The 23,916-nt window shown below is 34.1% G+C and overlaps 1 protein-coding gene across 1 annotated transcript in view; it reads right to left on the bottom strand.

Annotated features, from left to right (window-relative positions):
* LOC124363714 (peroxisome biogenesis factor 10-like) overlaps positions 1-23,000 on the bottom strand; it is a 33,121-nt gene extending 10,121 nt beyond the window's left edge. The window contains exons 1-5 of the mRNA XM_046818977.1: positions 22,960-23,000; positions 22,631-22,781; positions 15,378-15,479; positions 13,988-14,061; positions 13,818-13,881 (exon numbers count right to left, since the gene is read on the bottom strand). Coding sequence (XP_046674933.1) covers positions 13,818-13,881; positions 13,988-14,061; positions 15,378-15,479; positions 22,631-22,781; positions 22,960-23,000 — 432 coding nt within the window. The remainder of the gene's footprint in view (positions 1-13,817; positions 13,882-13,987; positions 14,062-15,377; positions 15,480-22,630; positions 22,782-22,959) is intronic.
* Positions 23,001-23,916: the final 916 nt, after the last annotated feature.

Below are 23,916 nucleotides of genomic sequence, written 5' to 3'. Positions count from 1 at the left end.
CCAATCAACTGTATCTTTATTTTCATCCAAAAACTTTATACTCAAGTGTTGATAGAGACAAAGAACAGACATATGATCTTTTAATTGATAATGTATATTTTCTTGAATGAACTCTGGGGACAGAGTTTGATATTTTTCAATGTTATACCAATTCAATTTGTTTACGTATAATCTCATCATATCTTCGGATAATTCATATTTTTGAGAAATGTCATCCCAATGTTCTTTTTTCAAATCTCTTTCGTGTTGCATGATAAAAAGATCGAAAGCACTGTAATGTCCCGCCATCTCTATTTATTAAGAAAAAATTTCAAAATCAAGTTTTTATAAATTGGCTCTTTTTTGCGTTACATTCAGCACATTTTCCAGATATTCTCTTAACTCCATTGATGTTTGCATAGTATTTTATATCATTTGTTTCAGTTTTTGCCTTACACCTCACACAGTATATGAGCGCCATTTATATAAGGAAAATTAGTCATCATAGCCGCCTAATCCATTAAATCTGTTATCAATATTTTCAAAAGTTTTATTAACATCTTCTTTAAATGTATTAAAGTTTTCTTCTAGTTTATTTACTTTATCGAGATATAAAGAGTATTGATTATCTATTCTTTTAAGTAATTCATTATTATGTGTTACTTTCTCATTGAAACGTGTACCAAAATTTTCAAAAAAGTTTATTTTCTCATTGAAATGTGTATCAAAATTTTCCAGAATTTTGTTAATTGTTACACCAACTAATTCATTAACATTATTTTTATATGTATTAAAGTTTTCTTCTAGTTTATTTACTTTATCAAGTAATTCACCAACATCGTCTACTGATCTTCTATTTCTGGCTTCTAACTTGTCATAGACTTCTGTTGTAAAATCTTTAACATGCTGTTTATGATTCTCATAATTTTGTTTTAGTTCATTAAACATTTTAATAGGATCTTCTAATTGAATCATTACAACAACATCAAATGGATTAATTCCTTTACTAACACTGCTAATTCTTTTTCCTTTAAAATCTAAGGCATTTTTAACATTCGGATCATGTAAATCAACAATATCGATGTTTTCTGATAATTTTAGAGGTTTTAAAAATTTGTTCTTTAACAACAACATCATGTTTGTCAATACCAGGTCGAACACCGACAATTCTTTTTTTATTAGCCAAACTAACATAATTCTTTTCAACTTTGATCGCTTCAGTAATTTTATCAGCTTTTTCGATATGAGACATTAAATTGGTAAATAATTTTTTTACACCATCATCAACTTCTTTTTCCAATGTTTTTATTTTATCAGCAACTTCATTTGAACTCATGAAATTTGCAAGTTTGTTATCATATTCTGCTTTAAAATCTTCAATCTCGACAGCAAACATATCTGAATCTGGAAGGTTTTGTAATAAATTTTCTAACTTGTTATCAAACTCATTTCTCAAACTATCAAAATTCAAACTATTATCTACATTTTGAATAATTTGTGTTCCAAATACGTCAAAAATACTTTGTGAATCCATATTTATTAAGTAATAATTTGTTAACAACTTCTTTAAAATCTTTACCAGTACTCAGTTTCATTCAAAACAAAAACACATAAATGACCACAAATTGGGGGATCTTTATAGTCTTGAATCTGAGAATCATTGTAGTAGACGCTTGATTTTTTCAAATATTTAATCAATTCTATAGGTGGTTTGTCCTCAATTCTTCCATACGAATCAAAATAACATGCATTCTTATCATTTTTATAATAACAAATCCAATGCGTTCCACTTCCCATAATCGAGTCTAAATTCACAATTCCACATTCAAATTTCTTAACTTTTTCAGGTAATGTATCTCTCATGAAGATTCCTCTAAAATGTTTAATATTTTTGCAGATTTCTTCCAATTCCCCGAATGTTAAAGGTTTGATTTCAAATTTTTTTTAATGTTTGATTTCACGTAATTCAAAGTTTTCTCATCTAATCCAGATCCTGTAACATCTTCCAACTCTTTATCTAACCAATTTAAAATGTTTCGAACAATAGGAATCACATCTTTTTTAACGATTGGAGCAGCTTTACGAACATAAGGAACAACATTTTTAACAACTGGAATATTTTCTCCAAAATCTAATAAATCTTTCAAAAGTCCACCATTTTTAAGTTCTTTCAACTGATTATAAGAAAATTCTATTCTGGTTCCTTTATTGTTTTTCTTATGTTTTTCGAGTTTATTGTATTGTCTATTTGTTAAAAATATCTTATCTTCGCCATTTTTTAGTTGATCTATTTTAAATTGAATACTAACGGGTATTTTCTTCTTAAAAGCGGATTTTATTTTTTCTTTCTGATTTTTGCTGAAGTTTACGTTCACCTCCATTTATATAGTTAAAATTTCAAGTTCTCTTCGATTCCCATTCCTAGTTTTCTCTTCAAAAACATTGCTCCAGCTGTTGGAAGCGCAACAAAATCTTTCACCTAAACTAGCATCTTTTGATAAAAATCTATCCATTGCCTTATCTTGCAAAACTTTATCTGCGATATGTCTGGAATTTGTGTCTCTATGTTTTGCATAAAAAATATCGTGTTCCATAGCAGCTTGATCTAATTTATTTATACCAGTATCTCCTCTTTTTAGTCTTTTTTCGAGTTTTGTGCCGGGCCCCAGATACTGATAAGTTGGTACGTGTAATTCAAAAGGTAAATTGTTGATAAAATCATTCAAAAGTCCACTACCCTCAATCATAGATGAACTTATTGCCGGCAAAACTCGTTTTAAATATTTAATTCCATCAGGTTTTTCAATCATTTCATCAAATTTGTTCGAAATAAAATCTTTAATCGCTTTCTTTTCGTTCAAAAAATTGTTGTTTCCAGCCTTTTCTTGAGCATAAATATAATTAATAATTCCATCGAGTTTTGTCAAATCGTCGATATATCTGTACTCAATCTTATTATCACTGTATTTTCTTATACCAGATCCTTCGATTCGTTTTTCCCAAATTGGTTTAATCAAATTGAGATATTTTTTACCTTTACTTGACTTTGGTTTCTTAGTTGATGGATCATTATTTTTGTAAATTGAATCAGATTTCCATAAAATTTCAGTATACTTTTTCAAGTCTTCTTCAGAATATAAACCGTCTTTTGGAACATCAGTGCCTGTTAATAATCTCCATAAACCCTGAGTACCTTCGTACATTTTTTCGGGCAAATTTCCAATCATAAAACTTTTCTTTTTTCTATCCCAATACAAACCAAATTTATCATCCTTCGCTCTAGGAAGGAATTTTCTACCAATTTCACCAATTATTATATCCGTCGTTCCAGGACTTATTGGTTCAACTATTGTAGATTCTTCAATGATTCTAGGTCTAAATGGTGTTGACGATGGTAATTTTGGCAATTCAAACTCAGATTCTGGTATCGAAATATCAGCAAATTGTCGTACAACTGGAACCAAATTCATCAAATTTTGATTATCGCTTAAAACGTTTTCAATTTTACCTTCAACATTTTTAATTGCAGAAGTTACAGGTTCATTAATTTTTTGAATAAATTCTTGTTCTTTTTCATCAATTCGAATCTGTTCTTTAAATTCTTTGATTAATTTCTTTTCGATTTGATCAAGTTTTTTCGCTTCTTCAGAAGTTACGTTCACCATTTAATTAGAAAAATTTTGAAACGTGGAACATGAAAACATGAACGTGGAACGTAAAAACGTGAACACGAAACGTAAAACGTGAACGTGGAACGTAAAAACGTGAACACGAAACGTAAACCGTGAACACGAAACGTAAAACATGACCGTGGAACGTAAAAACGTGAACACGAACCGTGAAACACGAACGTGAACCGTAAACACGAACGTGAAACATGAACGTGAACAGATTTACCGTTTTTCTGTTATTTTCATAATGTAAATAAAAATTAAAGATAATATAAAAATAGTTGTAACAAATATTTTATCAAGTAGATTTGTCAGACCACTGAGCAGCATTTATGTTAGAAAATTTATTCAAATATTTTCCATTTTTAGGCTTCAAAGTTAGATTAATAGTTAAAAATCCATAGTCTTCTTTCCAAATTTTATCACATAATTCATTAAAGTGGTTAAAACTCATATCAGATCCCATATAATTGTTATAAATCTTTCTCGAATAGTGATCATCTTGCTTAAAAATACACAACATATTCAGGTTATTTCTTATAACTTGTTTTATCAACCTTTGAAAAGCATTGAGAAAGATAGATACAGGATATATTTTTGTGACGAGACATTACGAAATATTCCTTGATAACGTCTTGATTTTCCAAAATACAATCATCAAAAACGATTAAAGAATTCGGTTTACATTCGCTTAATGGAACTATGTCCTCGGAAAGCATTATAAAAATATGATATTTTCTTACTTAAGTTCTTCTCAATGTTTTCAAATCTTTCTTGTAATTTTTTATAAGCGTCCTGTTCTAAAGATTTACTAAAAACATACAAATTGGAATAAGGAATCAACCTATTGTAGATAAAATTCAATAATAAAGTTGTTTTTCCACATCCACTTGAACCAACAATTAACAATCTGATTGGTTGATCTTTCTTATTTTCTTCAAACGTTTGAAGTTTTATCTGATCTTTTTGCTTTAAAAAATTTCTCCATTTAAATAGCTAAAATGAAGCTGTTCAAGTTGACTTCAGAAAGCTCTAAATTAGTTTTAAACTTGGAACATCCTATACACTTAGAGGAAGAATCAAATTATTTTATCGGTTTAAGCGGTTTTTATTCTGACAATTTTGTAATAAATATTAGTGAAAGTTCTCCTTATTGTATAGGATTTAGTGAGAAGAACATAACAAAATATTATGGTTTAAACAAAGGATATTATACCTTCGATCAAATAAAAAATTCCCTTAAAAATTATCTGAAAACATTCAAACAATCAGATAAATCTTTAAACTTTGACGAAAACAAGTTTGAAATGCAAAAAAATTATCTCTCTAATAAAATTCAAATAAAAATCACCAGTAAGAATAATGTTTTCAGCAATTATTGTAGATTTATTAGGGTTTGTTCAAGAAACTATTGAGCCAAATCAGGTATATTTAGGAAATAAAACGCCAAAATTTAGACCGTTCGATGTAATTGAAGTGCACTGCAATCTCGTTGAACCTAGTTTTGAAAATCATACCGAACATTTACACAAAGAATCTGAAATTTTGTACACTTTTTTCCCAAATGTTGCTTATGGATCAAAAATCAGTGAAAAACCGAATGAAATCGATTATATTCCAATTAGAAAAAATATTAAAAGAATTCAAAAAATCGTTCTGACTATTCAAGACTCTGAGGGAAATTTATTAAATAATGAGAGTTAAAACAACAATATATTTAAGATTGTCGAAAGAATGATGAATCAAGGGGGGAACGAATCGTTCTTACCTTCAAACTTTAAAAAAAAAACACTGTTTTTTATCAATGAATCTGGACTTTACACTCAAAATAAAAATTACTAGTTAAATTTCTTTTCTATCTAAATGGTGACAGTTGTAGATCTAATAAATAATCAACTCAAATTCAATAATACAGAAATTTTTACGATTGTTGACGAAAATAACGAAATTTGGTTCAAAGCAAAAGATGTTGCAGAAATTTTAGAATATGAAAACACGAGGCAAGCTATCATAAAATAATGTCGATAATGACGATAAAACAACTTTTGAATGTATAAATTACAGGAGTCTATCCCATAGACCCCGAGAAAATATTCAAAAACATACTATTTTCGTTAATGAATCTGGTTTATATTCTTTAATTTTGAGATCTAATAAGCCAGAATCGAAATTGTTTTAAAAAGTGGGTTACAAAAGAAGTTTTGCCAAGTATTCGTAAATTTGGTGAGTACAAACTTGTAAAACAAGATTAAATATTTAGAGGACGAAGTTAAACACTTGCAAATTAAAGATGAAATAAAAACGGAAATAATCGCAAAACAAAGTGTAAAAATTGACTTAATGAAACCAGACCTTGTTTGTAAAGATTTTGATAAGAAAAAACACCATGTTTTTGTATTAATTAAGAAGAATCACATGTGGGAATATCCTTATTACGTTATCAGAGCTCAAAAGAGAGAAATACCGAAAAGATTGAAAGAACTTGAAATTGATTACCCAGAAATGGAAATTTTATTAAGATATGGAGCTCCAAATAGTATAAATCTCTACAACCAAATGAAAGAATCTTTGAATATTTTATACAACGGAAATCATTTTACTACAAATATGGCAGAATCTCGACTGATTTATAGAATATCTAAATTACACGATGAAAATGTTTCTAAATTTTACTAAAAACTCTCGATTTATTATATTTTGTTTGTAAATGTTTAGCATAACTAGGTAACCATTGTAGAATTTTTTTTTCATATTCACAAGGCATTTCGTTTTTATAACTTTCGCTGAAAATTTTTTTTAGCACAATCTTTGCAAAAAGCATCTTTTCTATCTTTACTATACTGCCAGTTATTAAATTCAGAAATATTTTTAATTTCTTTACAAAAGTAACACTTTTTTTCTTCTAAAGTTAATTTGTCCATTTTATCATGAACCTTACAATAACAAAAGGGGTCTTTTCTATTCTCTTCCTTATAAAATTCTTGACACTTTGTACATTTCTTTTGAGACTCCATTTATATTGAAAAAAATTATTACACGATGAAAATGTTAAACTCTCGAATTATGATATTTTGTCTGTAAATGTTTTTGAAGATAAGGTAACCATTGAATGATTCGTCCACACTCGCAAAGAGTCGGTTTCTTTTGACTTTTTCGTTGAATTCTTATAGCACAATCTTTACAATGCGTATGTTTTTTTATCTCTACTATAATGCCAATCGTAAAATTTGGGAAATATCCTTAATTTCTTTACAAACGCAACATTTTTTTCTCTTCTAATGTTAATTTTTCTATTTTATCGTATAATTCTCTCTCATATTTACTACGACAAACTTTACACATAGACTCTATTCCTCCTTTTTTAGTCTTATTTTTATGAAATTCTTCAAAATATTTATATTCTTGACAAATTGTACACTTCTTTTGAGCCTCCATTTATATAGAAAAAATTACAGCTTTGACTTTCTCAATTCATATTCATAAAACTTTCCGGTTATTTCTTCATTATTTAAATCTTTTATACTATAAGTTACAGGATCTGTGTTATTAATTTGATAAATCACAAAGATTTCTCTTGACCAATTGTTCTTATATTTGTTCGAAAATGTTGTTTTTTTACTAACAATTCTTACATGATCATTGACTTTAAATTTAGTTTTCGTGTGAATTTCAGGTGGAACATACTTGAAAACTGTCTCTAATAACTCCTTTTCTGCATCTTTGTCTACGACTTTGGGCTTCATTTTGATTGTGCTGTGAACTGTATCGTTATAATTGTTTACGATTTTTTGAAGAATATCGATCCATTTAAAGTTTTTATTAATCTCAAAAATTACTTTCATTCTCTCATTTTGAGTTCTGTTATATCTCTCTACAATACTTGATTTCTCTTCGTTTTCAGTATGATAAATCTTAATGTTATATTTCCTCAAAACATCGTTAAATTCTTTATTTTTAAACTCTAAACCCTTATCTGTATGAAGTAGGTTTGGAGGTTTGTGATTGATCCTTATGGCATCTTTTACTATATCTTCGAAAGCTTTTGAAACATCCTTGCCGTTTTTTCTTTTGATAGCTCTTGACCAAGCATATTTTGAGAAAGTATCAATAACATTTAACATATACTTAAATCCATCATTTTGATCTGAATAATTAGACATTATAACTAAATCTGCTGCCCATAAATCGTCAATTCCTAAAGTTATAATTTTTCTCTTTTTAAACTTTTTTCGTACTGGTGCATGAATTTCTCTAGCTTCAATCTCGATTTCTTCCTTATTCTCAGATTCTTTCTTTACTTGTTTTTCATAAGGATTCTTTATAAATTTACTCTTATTTGTCTTACATTTTGAACATTTTGCTGCAATTCTATACAATCCGTTTTGAGTTTGAACAATCTTAGAATCTATATTTTTCGTTTTTCTTTTTACACTTGTGACAGTGAATTAAATCATCTTCCATTTATATATCAAAGTTTCCAACTTTGTTTAACTCTTCTAAAATATCTGTTTTAATTTCGCCTTTATATCCATACGGTACTGTATCGATCTTATTTTCTAGGACAATTCTCTTATCATCTTTAGCGTTCAGTGCCAGCTTGTTTATGGTAACTGTGTACAACTCATGTTTGTAGCTTTTGATTACTGTCATCTCTCTAAATTCTTCTTTATCTTCGAACAAACATTTCTTCAAGTTTTCGATATTTATTGTTTTATTTACAACGCTTCTCTTAATCCCTTTGCATCTTACTGGATTTTTGTCTAGATATTTGTACGAGTACATTTTCGATCTCAATCCACAAAATTCTTCTAAAACTTCGCTATTTAACTCATCTTTGAATTTCCCTATTACCTTCTTATTTTTAGTAGTGAAACATTCGTGATCTTTTGGATAATCGCTCGTATCAAAGTCCTCTATATTTTCTTTAATAATTTTAAAAGGATCTCGTTTCAATTCTAGGAAATAACTGTCTGTATCCATGTAACACAGATTCAAATCTGGGTCAAACTTCTTTAATTTATCGTAATAAAACTCATACATTAACAATTTTGATAGGTCAAGAACTGAAAATCCTATGTAGATCGGTTTGTTAAATTTAACCTTTTGTTTGAACATGTGACTCGCTATACAGTTGTCGTCAAAGATATTAAAGCATTTTAAATTTGTTTTCTTAGCTTGTTTCATTGAAAATTCTTCATTTCCTAGTTTGATATCACATCTATTTCGCACATTTTCCATAGATTTTCCAAAAACTGAGTTGTTCATCAGCTTGTAAAAATCTTTCTCAAAGTCACTTGTAGCTTTGGTTCTCATGATTGTGTTAAAAATCAATGTACTTTTTCATAAAAGGCTTCTGATCAAATGCAATAACTCTATTCACATGTTTCAAAATCATACCTTGTTCCAGATAGAATTTCAAATTTCTTGAATGAACAACGTATTCAGTTTTATCCAGTAAAGTTGTGCAAAGTTTGTTTTTATAATGTTCGGGAGCAAGAGGTAAATCCTTGTGATGTTCATGTAAATTTGTTGGATATCCTAGATCAACTTCGAGAATATAGCCATAATCTTCGTCGCCAGTGAGTTCCAAAATTGTTTCTTGCCACTCTTCTTTTGTATATGTTTTAGGATTCATCCACTTGATATCACCATATGGTAAATTTTGCATAAGACCGTAACCATAAAGGTTGTTTGCATCGACGTACAACAGATAGTTTTCAGGTTTTGTCTTATCGAAATCTTTCAAATATTTGTTATTTGCTTTAACATATCGCTTAATACATTGAGAAATACCTCCACGAATGCCTTTTTCAATCATCAAATACATATTATAATCACTAATCAATTGTAATTTCTATTTTCGTTAATTTTAACATAGCGTCCCATGCGAGACTTGGAGCTGTTAGATAATGTGCTGGATCAAGTTTGTAACAATTTAGACAAATGTTTCTGAAGTTTTCGAATATATCAGCGAGCAATAAAACATCTTGGATATTGTACAAATCAGAGTAATTTCCAAGATTTTTCTCTTTTAATTTGTTCCAAACGTTCAAGTAGTGTTGATAATCTTTCTCAGATATGCTCTCGTCTGTCAAAAGTGAATAGAAATCTTGAATTTTCAGCTCTTCTGTGTAATCAAGTTTTTCAATACTATCGATAAATTCGTAAGGAAATATACCTTTTCCAGATAGAATTTTAAAGATTTCTTCTTCGTCATTTGGTTGTCTTTCTAGAATTGCGTTCAATATTCGTCCATCTTGTATAAAATGATTTGTATGTTTGAAGTCTTCTTTCTTTAGATTTTTAGCTAACTTTTCAATAGACGATGCCATGAATCTGAACGTATCTACGAACGAAAACTTGATGAATTTTCTAGGCTTATCATTGTCAAACTCATAGCCATATCCAGAATTTACAGAATAATTTATATATTTTTCATCTGTGTTTGCGATCAAATCAACATTTCCATATTGTTTAGCCATCTCTTTTATGTACAAATGAGTATCGTAATTTGACATATTATGACAGAAAACTGGAATATTTTGTGGAAATTTCAAATTCAGATTACAACATGAATGAGCTGCGCCTCGAAATTTTACCTGTTAAATGACAATGATCTCTTACTTTATTATAACTCTTATCTTTCCAACTATCAGGAGTAAAAAACCATACTGAATTGACTCAACATCATAAGCAGACCATTCGCAAATATGACAAACGTTTTGCATTTTGGTATGAAATTTCTTCTTCTTCAGTCAATTTCATAGGTTTTTTGTTCTTAGAATTATATTTTGTAGCTATGTATTTTGATATTTTATTGAGTTCTTCTAACAATTTTGCAGGAAACATTTGGCAAATCTTCTTCATTTTTTGCTCGATAACATATAGGTTTGTACATGCGATTTGTCACATTCGACACTAAATATAGAGTAAAACCATAAGGAATATGCTTCTGAATCTTGGTTGTAGTCGATTTTTGCGGATTGTTTTTGCATGTTGGAATCTTCTCTAATATGCTTTCAAAATCCATATAAATAACGTAAGGATGAGAAAATTTCTTTTGATAATTAGTAAATGATGTTGTTTGACCTGGAAATGGCATAATTGGTTTACAAACTTCATGTTGCTTGCAAATTTCTAAATGATCTGTTAAATCTCCAGATTTGTAGAAATGGCTTAAACATCTTCTACATAGCAATTTTTTATGTTCGTGTTTAGATAACTGAGAACTCACTAATCTATTTAAATCTGTTATCAACACATAATGAGATTTGTCTTCTTGTTTAACATACAATAAATCGATTTCTAACTCGGCATTATAAACTTCGGAAATTTGTAATGGAACAATGTTGAGTTTTTCGTCATAAGTATAGACATTGATAGACATTTTAGGATACTTATACTTGGAATTGTAACTTCGTTTTTCAAATGATTGTATATCTTTTAAGGACATTGGATACTCAAAACTTGAAAATATCTCGTCATTTACAAATTTTTCATATTGTTTTGATCTTTCGCAGTCTCTTTCAGGTTTTTCAATAGCGCATTGGATAGAATAAATAAAGCAATAGTCATCTTTATTTTTGATATTTATACAAGCTTTTTTATCTTTGATTTTCTTTGGTAAATCGATATATGATCCTGCGTTCATCATTTCGTGTTTATTAATGCTCAAAACTAGTTGTTTGCATCTTTTAAATGTCCATCCTGAACCCCTATTTGGATGATTTGTCTGTTCTCGATGTGATAATTTATTAAATTGTTTAGAAATAAAGTCGTTTACATCAAATATTTCGTCTGCTTTTATAGTAAAATACATTGGGCAAGTTTGTGGTTCACCGTTTACTAAAGTTCGTTCATATTCACATTCCAAAGAGAGATATCCTTTCATATTTTTAACATTCTCTTGAAATTTTTCTATTAAACTTTTAATTTCTGGCCTCATAATTGATAGATATTTGTAAATTGACATGGAATTATCGTTTAAATTTGTTAAAATGTATTGCTTGAAAAGACCGTGTATTGAGGATAAAACTTCAACATCTATGATATTTTCAGGTTTTTCGTTAAGAGTTTTGTCAATTTCTTCGATCATTTCAGACTTAGTTTTATCGTTTGTTTCAATGGACAATTTTTCAGCGATTGATTGAATTTTTTCATCATTAAATAGATTGAGATCTTTTTTATCTTCCTTAAAGTTTTTTCTTTAATTCACGCAATTTTTCTATATTGTACATCTTTTCATGATCGACAATTTGATTTTCTTTAGCCCATTGTCTTAAAAAATTCAGTTCTTTCTCGTAAATTTCTTTGTTTTTGGCATGGATTTTGGAGCCATAATGTCGATCATAGTTTTTTCTTAAAATTTCTTTTTTGCAAAACGGACATGTTACTTTTTCACCCTCCATTTATATAAGAAAAATTTCTTAACTAAGGTTTGTAGGAGGCAATTTAAATTCTCTATACTATTTTTTCAATAATTTTAGAATTTAAAAAATTAATGATTTTTACTTGAATTTGACAGAAATCAGCACAATTTCTGGTGAAACAGTGATAGATTCTTCTATTTATTATTTAAAAAATGTGTAAACTAAGACTTAAAATTATTGAAAAAAGTAGTATAGAGAATTTAAATTGCCTCCTACAAACCTTAGTTAAGAAATTTTTCTTATTTAAATGGAGCTACTAAAAGAATTAAATGAGGTTGGTGATTTAAAGATCAAAGAATATAAGAAATTAATGGAATTAGAAGAAAATAAGAAATACAAAATTTTGAATCTGGAGAAAATGAAAGATAAATTCGGGTTTACAATAATTGCTGAGTTGGAAGATTATAAAGTACACTTACCGAACAGATTTTTGACTGTTTTGGATGAAAAAAAGATTAAAGAATTGAATAAACATGATAAATTACACTTGGTTGTTACTGGAAAGAAGACTATTAAAGATAAAGACTGTGTTACTATCAATTTTGTAGAGTAGAAGATTTTTCGTCATAGCAGACATTTCAAATAGATTGATTTCACAGCTCAAGAAAGTAGAAGCAAACAGCTATAGATTCGGTAATTTTTCATTCGTGAGTTTACTGTTTGATTTTACAGATTCGTTTATTGTCCTTTAAACAGTATTTTCCCTTGATTTTCTGTTGGCTCCGAAAGTGCGCTAGAACCGCCATATTCATATCTACTGACGATATTTACATAACCTCATTTCTGCATAGACAAGATTGAGTTCAATGATGATATATTTCCCTCCAAGGGGTTTGGTTGAGTGCCAGTGTAGCCTAACTATCCGCACGATATCTCTAGAAAGAATTGAGTTATAGACGATCTTTACATAACCTCATTTCTGCATAGACAAGATTGAGTTCAATGATGATATATTTCCCTCCAAGGGGTTTGGTTGAGTGCCAGTGTAGCCTAACTATCCACACGATATCTCTAGAAAGAATTGAGCTATAGACGATATTTACATAACCTCATTTCTGCATAGACAAGATTGAGTTCAATGATGATGTATTTCCCTCCAAGGGGTTTAACTATCCACAAGACACATGAAGAAAAAGAATTGAGTTCTTTAATTAAAATTTTGCATGTAACTTACCAAAGCTTAAATTATTATCCTATTATCCTATACAACACTCTGAATTGACATGATGAACAATGCACATATGTTTTCTTTGATGATACAAACTGCTTAGCTTGTTATAAGTAGCTAGTCTTTTATCATTTGAGAAAATAAATTCAGACTTCTCTGTAAAAACATATATTGTTTGGGTCTGAAGGCACGAAAAATCACAATTTAAATATGTAGATTTCGTTATATTGTATTGAAATATAAATATACTACTGCTTATTTAAATATATACGACACAATGCTTCTTTAAGTAATACTCAAAAGAAAATTATGGATCACATGATTAAGAAATAAGTTATTCTGCTTATTCACTTACTAATAGAGGTATCTATAAATTTGAACTTTATGTAATCAAGTAGATATACTGCTGCTCCCAGCAATCTACTTCCAACACCCTTCAGGTTTATGAAGAATCAAACGTGAAATTACAAGCAAGCATCTCAAACAAACCTGCTTAAACAATTATGGCTGCCCAGGACTGAATCTTATCTACTTTTATAGTATTCAGTTTAAAGTACGTCCCGTACTCACATATTGTATACTGGTGAAGCGCTTGCTTATCTGGTAGTAAAGGCCACCGCAGTAGAACAGCGCTCTGTGGGCAGCGCTCCAGAAATGGCAATATGGCTTTCAATGTTCTGATTGTCTCAGAAATTTCCTTCTTTGCTTGTGGTTGAAGATTCGGATTCGACTGAACAAACTTGTCCAACTTGTTCAGTCCGAAAGTGAGAAGTACGCTCCCAAAATTATCCAGGACCAACATAAGTAACCGGTTCTGAAAACAAGCAACGTCTTTAAATTGTAACATATAGTCAATAATATAAGAATAAACCTGTTAGTAGGCTGTTGTTATGCTATGTGATTGTACATTATTGTAGTATCACTGGGCGTAAATGTAGCTACATAAATCAGTTTAGTCAACTGCAACATGATTTGGAGTACACTCATTGTTCCCATAACAGGATGAGTAAGTAAATTGACAAAATTACACGATACGTTTGAACGTTTACCATAAGCAAATTATACAAACATACCAAACACTCATGTAATAAGTGGTGGCCACTGGAAGATATTCCAATCCTCTGATTCATTTTCAAATAAATAATTGGACTTTTGGAAAAGTTTAAAGAGCAGTATTTAAACCTTAAATTCAAAGAATAAAACTGTTTTTATAAGTATCAATGATATAAATCAGGTTTCTCTGCAACATTCCACGATATTTTTTAGAATATCTCTGTTGATTTTAGTAACACTTGAAATATTGCAGGCAGATTGAAGGAATAATAAATTAAAAGTCCGGAAACTTTGATAGTAAAAACCTTTAGAATGTAATATGATGGAGCCTTATGATGATTTAAAGCCGAAATAGGTATGTTTTAGGTATATATTATTCTAGTGTTAATAATATCAGAGTGTAAAAGAAATTAGGCTCGGTCGAAGGAAAAGAAACCTTTTCCACCAGCGGAGCTTGAATGGTATACGGAAGACGCTAAACCAAAAAAGTGGCACAGGCGCCAGAATTGTGGTAGTGAGACCATGTAGGGAGCTGATGGTCCCTATGGGTCGTTATTTCCAGTCTTTCAGGCAGAAGTCACAGCCATTACGGAATGTGCACTTGAGAAGCTTCGTCTGCAGTATATGAGCAAGACAATTAGCATTTTCACAGATAGACAGGCAGCATTAAAGACGTTGGACTCTTGTATGTTCACCTCCAAACTTGTCTAAGATTGCTATCAAATCGTTTCTTCCCTTGGCAGAATCAACAATGTGACTGTTTTTTTTTGGGGGGGGGGGTTTCTGAACATGAGGGGGATCTCTGGGAATGAACGAGCTAATACCCTGGCCAACTTGGACTCAGTGTCCAACACGACGGGACTACAACTGTTCTGTGGTATTTCTAGGTGTAAATTCTTTGGAGCTGTCTCGAATTGGGTTCATGCTGAACATCAGAGAAAATGAAGACTGCATCTGGGTCTGAGAATGAGCGGAATGGTCCTGCAGTCACCTTCCCCTAAAGTGGTATCGGGCCTTCTCTCCTTAAGTAGATCTGTGTGTTCTCAGGTTTTGGGTCCAATTACGGGACACGGTCACCTGAGGAAGCATATTCACAGAGTCAGCATTCTTCGAGAGGATCCGCTCTGCAGAATGTGTGACAAACAGGAGGAGACTGCTGAACACCTGCTCTTGATTGTCCTGCAATTGCAAGGAGTGGTACGCCACCTTTGGTAGTCTGGACAAGGGTGGTGAATTTCTCCACGAGGACCTGATCAGTTGTTTACAGCGGTTTGTAGAACTGCTGAAACCATAGACTGGTCGGCCTCATGGTATACTTCCGGGGTGTTGCAAAGGTTCCTTGAGACTTGGCATAGCAATAGGCCACCCCTTAGAAGAAGAAAAAGATCAGGTAATAAAGAATGAATGGTAAAAATAAACGTCACGTGGTGCATTTGAAAAAGCACTGGACTTCAGTACACGTTGTCTGTAAGAAGATTTATCTCCTGTGTAACTAATACGAGGGGTATCCAAAAAGTAAGTTTCCATTAATTATGAAAAAGTTAAAAAGACTCAAAAAATAACTGAAACACATTTATTCAACTTTTTACATCATACCTTATTTTTCTACATAGTTACCATCCCTTTCTAAGCACTCTTGGTATCTAGGAAGTAGTTTTTTTATTCCAGCATCACAAAATTCACCCGCCAAATTTTTAAGCCAAGTATCCACCTCATTTTGAAGGTCATCGCTGTTTGCAAATCGCCGACCGCCAAGGTGTCTTCAGCTCCGGAAACAGATGAAAATCGCTAGGCGCAAGATCTGGTGAGTATGTAGGATGACCAAAAACATCCCACTTAAATTTCCTCAAAAGTTCCATTGTTGCAACGAGCAGCGTGTGGTCGGGCGTTATCTTGAATAAGCAGAACCGTGTGCGACAAAAGTCCGCGCCGTTTATTCTGTATTGCCCGCCGAAGTCTGGTGAGAACTTCACAATACCTTTCTGCATTTATGGTTTCGCCACGAGGAAGATAGTCAATCAATAACACTCCACGGCAGTCCCAAAACGGCAGTCCCAAAAAACTGTAGCCATTACCTTTCCTGCCGACTCAAAAACTTTGGCTTTTTGAGGAGCTGCCTCTCCTTTTTTTTGCCACACCATACTCTGGCGTTTGGTCTCTGGAGTTGAGTGGTGAATCCATGTTTCATCACCAGTGACTATTCTACTAAAAAGGTTTTCATCTTCATCGTCAAACAATCGCAAGAAAGACTGGGCAGCAGCCATTCGTTGTTGTTTATGGGCATTGCTCAATAAGCGAGGCACCCATCTTGCACACACTTTTGCAAGCTGAAGATCTTCTGTCATGATATTGTGCACAGATGACCGGCTAACTTCAACACTTGACGGCAGTTTATCCATTAATTTCGAGAGTCACTCGCTTATCATTGTCAATAACTGCTCGTACAGCATTAATGAAGTCAGGTTGCCGAGAATTGGCGCCGGTCGACCACTACGCTCATCGTCATGAACATTTTCTCTTCCTTCCAAAAACATTGCACGCCAACGACAGACCATCTGAACGGACATAACATGTTCACCATACACTTGACACAACTGACGATGAATTTCAACGGCAGTTTCGTTTTTGGCGGTCAAGAACCGCGCTACATATCCCCGCCCACAGCTGCACGCTGTGTTACGTACGCGTCTTACACGCTGTGTTACAGAACAGGGAAACTTACTTTTTGGATACCCCTCGTACAATGAGATAATATTAATTATTGGAGGAGCTCTTAACCGGGTGACGTAAACACCAACATTATTGAAAAAGTCGCAGGGAATTTCAACTTAGATCAAGAATTAGCTGGATGTGAAGAGACGTTTGTGAAAGTAAAGATTTTGGTTGAAGAATTTTCCAAAAACTTAAGGGCAGTGAATATCTCACATCACTAGTTGCTTACTGTGTTTACATGGAGGGCTTGAAACAATCACATTACTTCAGGGCAATGATGAAACTTTAGCATCTATGAGAAGTATCCGAGATAAAAGTTGTCAGTAAAGGACCCCACTACTCCTGCTTGTCAAACCAAATTGTTATATTTATAAATGATATAATTGCTGAAGCTATGACCATTTTGCGATGCCCTTGAATGAGTTTATTTATTAATGCCAGGTGAGATTTTATTTAGAGTAGATTGATTCTCCAATATGGTCCTTACATACTAACTGGTAACAGGGTGGCATGCATTAAACTTTACAATGTACTTATACTTATACTACACACATATTATTATTATTATTATTCTTTATTGAACATATTCTTAGAGAACAGTACAATCGTCAGATTTTATTTTGTTACATCAGGTTAGAAAGTTCTGTTTAAAAATTCATTTATCGTGTAAAATGGATGGTCTTGAAGGTAAAAATAAGCATATATATATACAGTAGAGTCCCGCCAATCCGAACTAATTGGGACCCGAACCTTGTTCGGATTGACGGGAAATTCGGACTAGGCGGATTTTTGTTAAATATTACCATTTATCAACTTTCAAGTGCAATTTACGTGGTTTTTAAAACAATTAAATGCATTACAATAATCCAAATGCAATAAAACAATTAGTAAGTACGTATTAAACGTAATAATAATATTACAGCTTCCTGTCTTTGTACGGTAACATCGCGTGGTCGAAAACTGAGTGCCATTGTTTGGTGCGTAATGAATCTAGTAGAAGCCACCTGTCTGTGGTGGGCGGGGCGAGTTGGTCGGTGACCTTGAAACACAGTGTGGCGCGCAAAAAAACTATTGGACTGCCACTACCTCACCCCTATCCCCTCCACCACCCACCCCGGTGACGAGTGGCGAGACGACAGTTTATAAGATATATAGTGCAAATCTTCCATACGCGCAGCACGTGCTCTTACTGTGTATTCTGTAGTTTGTGGTTTGCAGTTTTTGTTTGTTCTTTGCTCTTGCTCTGTGCGTATATCCGATATCATTATGGCTAGTAAACGTAAACACAAACTCGTGTACGTTAAAAGAAAAACTCGAAGTTCTCAAAAGTCTAGACAATGGTGAAAGTGCTACTCAAACTTTCAATTGAATTTGGTGTCGGTAAAGCGACGATCAGTGACTGGAAAAAGAAAGCGGGCAAAAATCGAACAATTTTGCTCTGTTACAAGTGAAAACACTCTAGAAAAACGTTCAAACTACTACTGTGTCATCGTATGACAAACTCGATGAAGCACTTTACTTGTGGTTTTCTCAAGAGAGACAAAAAGGCATTCCCATTACCGGCCCTCTTATTAAAGAAAAGGCGCCTTCTACTAAACATCCTTATGGGAGGTGATCCGTCATTTTCGGCTAGTTGCGGTTTTTTAGATCGGTGGAAAAAAAGGCACGGGTATCAGGCAACTGACTGTAACTGGCGAAAAGATGTCTGCAGACAGCAACGCAGCCGCAGAGTATCTTCAGGAGTTCAAAGAAATTACATCCTCCTACTCACCCCAGCAAGTGTACAACGCTGATTGAAACGGGGCTAAATTTCAAAGCGTTGGCCAACAAAGAGCCTAGCTTCAAGAGAAGAAAAGTCCGCTCCAGGATTTAAAATGGATAAAGCAACGACTAACCGTATTAGCATGCAGCAACGCTTCCGCCACCAATAAGATTACCTTTGATGGGTTATCGGTAAATCCAAAAAACCTCGATGTTTTAAAAACATGAATATGAACGCTTCTGCCGGTTTACTATAAAAAACCAAAAGAAAGCTTGGATGGATCGTGCTTTGTTTCAAGAATGGTTTGAGAAACAATTTTGTGCCCAACGTGAGAGCCTACAATGAAGAAAATGGACTGCCTGATAGAGCGTTGTTACTCATAGATAACGCTCCGTCCCATCCGGATGACTTTAGAGCTGGTTATTGGTGATATAAAAGCCATTTTTCTACCACCGAACGTTACTTCGATCATACAAACCAATGGACCAAGGAGTTCTACAAGCGTTGAAGCAAAATTATCGGGAAAAGCTGCTCCGAAGCCTGCTTGAGGGAAAATGAAGACCTCACAATTCTCCAAAAGCGAAAATCACGATGAAAGATGTAATTTTCTGGGTGGCAGAGGCTTGGGAGAACACAAGCGTAGGAGCTCTGCAGAAATCTTGGAAAAATCTTTGGCCTGATCTGCAGTTTGTTGAAGAGGTTGTTCCACCGGTAAATGAATGCGAACTTCTTCCTCTTGTAAAAAAAAAATACCGGGATGCGAAAATGTAGAGAAGGAGTGTGTTGATGAGTGGACGGCTGTAGATGACAAAGGCTTCGAGGAGTACACAGACGAAGACATCGTGGCACAGGTGCAAGGAGTCCCAGCTGATGACTCATGTAGCAGTGAGGATGAGGGAGACGCCCAAACTACCGATATTGTTCCACACAGCGCAGCTGCAAGTGCCTTTGACCTCGCTCTACGCTACGTCGAGCAACATGCCGCTGCTACTCCTAATGACGTAATGGTTCATTCATTCGGCGTTGGCGAAACATTGCATCGTCCAGTCGTTTTAGTGTGTTGCGTCAAAAGAAGATCACTGAATTTAGGTCTTAAGAAAGTGTTGGGTTTTGCAGTGTTTTGTTTTTACGTTTTTATCCCTTATTGTGTCCAAGTTAAAGTACAAATTATTTGCTAAGCCTTGCGTAGGGGTTTGTACATTATAAATACAGTACAGTACAGTACTATGTTTTCATTTATTAACAGTTATAAATTCCGTACAATGTATGTATCATCTAACGTTTCAAATGTAATTTCAGTTTCTATATGTCAGTAAGTAAATGCTTTGAGAAATAAAACTTACGTTTTACTATAATAACTGTGGTGGGGGGGGGGGGGGGTGGGGGGGGGGGGGGGTGGGGGGGGGGGGGGGTGGGGGGGGGGGGGGGTGGGGGGGGGGGGGGGTGGGGGGGGGGGGGGGTATGTATAGATAAAAAACTTCTCATGTAACTTTTCGAATATCGGGACTATTGACATAACTAGTCTTCCCCCAGGTGTTGGTGACATATGTTAGTTACTACATCGCTCCCTGACAATCCCAATCCCACCCACCTTTCCCAACACCAAAAAAAAAAACATAACCGTATTTTCCCGGGGAATACGTATGCGGGCAAATTCCCAATCCAGTGGCTGAACAATATCCTAAAAAGGACCTGAGCAATATTGTTGGCTGCTTACATTTCATCAATCTAATAAAATCATTTAAAAATATTGATAAATTTACTTACAAGTGGTACATGGATCGACTCCAACCTATTAAAATACTCATCGTATGTTCCTTGTTTGTGAATCGAGTTCAAAATTATACAGACCGCTAATTTGACTCCTCGGAATATTTTTTTGAACTTTTACAACATGTTTTAGAGTTTAACACAAATTTAAATTATTTTAATTGTAATTCTCTTGTAAGTAATCATGAACTATAGAATGCATTAAAAGCTTTAATTATATATAACCCTCCCATTTATAAAAAGTTACGTATTACTTACTATCATCTTCAAATAAATGAACGAGAATAAAATCAGGATAAAAATACTGACGATAAATCAGTATATTGAAAATATAATGCCATTAAGGACTCTACAGGGCTTATTCCTATCTTGAATCTGGTCGTATATTTGTTCATCCGTTTGAATGTCCGTCTACACGTTAACTTTTGATTGATAGATTCTAGAGACTTGAAACTTGGTACATATGTTCCTTTGTGTCTAAGGAAGAACTGAATTGATTTTAAGCTCAAAAGGTAAAAGAGCAGTCTGTCGTTATATATTTCTGCCGTCTATGCGAAAAACTTTTATAGAGAGAATCTAGAGACTTGAAAAGGTCCAAAAGAATATTTGATTTGTCTTGATCAAGAAATAACTCTATAGATTATTGGGCCAAAGGATAAAAGCGCCATCCTTAGGTTTGTATGTCTGACCGTCTACGGATAACTCATTCTTCACGTTCTGACGGTTCCTTTGGTACTACGTTGTTACGGTCTATTTCTTCAAGGTGTTATCATAGACTTCTCATTTTATCGCCTTGATAAGCAGGAATATTTTACGTTTGTTCATTGAATTTTTCCTTTCTTCGAACCCGTACTTGATCAATACGTACTGTAGAATACAATCTTTTACAGCCGTGTATTCAACCTCTTAGCTATGAGACTTCCCGTTTTCCTGAAAACGTCAATCTTAAAGTTATAATCTTGCCAGAAACACGAAGAAGAGAAATTTTATCTTTGTGTACAAGGTATAGACCTAATAGCTTTATTAGCTTATCTTCCCGCTAAGCTAATAATTGAAATAGTTTTCCCGCTGTCCTCTCGCTCCATTGGACGTCTTCAAGTCTTTTCTTATTGCTGATGAAGTCACGATTGTCCCATGAGCTACAGGAATATGAGAAGCCTCTCCGAGTGGAGTTCAACGATGTTTGAGTCGAAAATTCGTGGTTAATCGTGTGTCCGTGGTGTAAGAAAAGGACATCCATCTGTTTTGACTCAGGATGTGAAATTTCTTGGAGTCCCATAAGATGTTGGTATTGAGATTAAGAATGACACAAGACATTCGTCTGATTTTTGTTAACGATTGTACTCTTGTCAGACGAGGTGGGACGATGTGAGACAACACTAACTGTATGGAGCAGTTTACGGCAACAAGGGCCTCTACGCCAAGGAATCCCAGGCCTGAATTATATTCGGTTTGTTCACGTACAATTCAACTGATTGCTCCGTTTAAGAACAAGCATAAGAAGTGAAAGATGACTTTTAGATATCCAATGCCGAGCCGGGTGCCTTGTGTCTGCAATGAAGTCACGGCGTTTACAGCTAACGTTATTTAGCGAGGCTTATAACTCTGTGAGCTGGCAAAATTGTGTGTCCTCTGCTTACTGCCTGTCTTTCCCGTACGTTATCTCGAAAACGAAACTAATCTTAAAATTTTACATTAGGTTCCATTTCTTCATATCAAAATAAAGCTTGACAATGGTGGTTGTCTCTCCATTCGATGTGGCTGATCTTTAGCGAACTTGTTTACTTATCGCTGTCCACGATGGCAACGAAAAAATCGCAGAATAAATAAAACTGTAAACAAAATGAGTACAATGATATGATGATAGAAAAAGGTTCATTCTCGTTTCGATTTCATTTTTACCGCCTTGGTCTCTGTCGTGACGATAGTCTCTGGTCAGTTCTATGTGGTTGGTGGGCGAGTGGCAAACCTTTTGAAACCTGTGTTCTACAGTTTTTATTATTAGTGTTGTGTTTTGTTTTTATGATGTGTATGTTTAAGAGGTTGGAGATTTAACGTGCTGGGGGCCGAAGCTCCTCGTTCTCACCTCCACCCCTGACACATGTCTGTGACTTATTTGCAAGGCCTTTGCCTTCTCCTCTTCTTTTTTCTCTTCGGGCTTCGGCCACTTAATCCTCTTCTCGACACTCTTGCTTGTGTCTAGCCTAACAGCACGTCCTCTCCTCATCTCACCGCCCCTGTGCGATGACAATCATTTGTGATACTAATTTCTCTCTTCCAAGCTTTTAACCTCTGTTTTCCTCTCTCTTTTTATTCCAATCCTTCTTGTTGTAGTTCTAAGCTCTTTGATAGTCCTCTTCATCGAAGTCAAAGTTGGCTCTTCTCCATTGTAGATGCTTCGATGTCATCACCTACCTGAGGTATCTTCTTTCCTCCTCAAACAGTTCACATTCCATGAGCACAATGGTTTTGCGGTCTAACAGCTCTCCCGCACTCACACACCTCTCCTCCTCCAAAATCTCTTAAGGTTCGCCTTGAAATTTCCGTGACCGGTGACGAACTGTGTCAGGTAGTGGTCCATCTCCCAATTCTGCTGCAATTTCCTTTCTGATGTCCGGCATGTATTCGAAGGTCTTCCTGCCTTTTTCGGTATCCTGCCAGCGTCTCTGCCATTGTTCCAGAGTCTCTTCGAGTCTCCGCTGCGTTGCTCTCAGCGCGGCGTCCCTTCCTTCTTCCTTATCCTCCCACCTCTTCACCTTCCATTTTGCAAGGTCAATCGGTGTCACTCCTGACAGCACTCTGATTGCGTCATGGGAGACCGTGTTGTATGCCTTTGCTACCTTCAGTAGAACTCCTTCTTTGCATGCTCAGCAATTTCCTCTTCAGTGCAACCTTTCGGGCATTTTTCCTCCCTGAACTCACATCCGTACAGCATCGCCGGCTCCACGCAACCTTTGTATAGCATAAAAAGGTGCCTCCCTGTCATACCCCTATTGGCTCTTGCCTGTCCCGCCAGTTTGGCGTAGACTCCTTTCATTTTCTCGCACACCTCCACGTGTTTCTCAAAACTCTTCCTCTGTCCCTACTACCACTCCTAAGTACTTCATTTCCTTTTTGCAACGTATATATTCTCCTTCCACTAGCAGCCTAGATGGTCTTAACCAACTTTCCTTTCAAAATCACTGACACTGTCTTTGCTTTTGAAAACTTCAGCTGAGAGAGAGAGAGGGGGGGATAGGGAGAGATGGGCTGGATTTCAGATGGGCTGGATTCATTCATAAAGACAATTAATGAGTGACAAGAATCACTTATATGACTATTTCACAGCTTCAGGCTGTTAAACACCCACAGGACGAAATGTCCACCGCCACC

Source organism: Homalodisca vitripennis, chromosome 5 (genome assembly GCF_021130785.1).
Source record: "Homalodisca vitripennis isolate AUS2020 chromosome 5, UT_GWSS_2.1, whole genome shotgun sequence".
Lineage (NCBI taxonomy): Eukaryota > Metazoa > Arthropoda > Insecta > Hemiptera > Cicadellidae > Homalodisca > Homalodisca vitripennis.
Note: the sequence above shows the minus strand (reverse complement) of the source record. Positions and strands in the feature narration are given on the sequence as shown.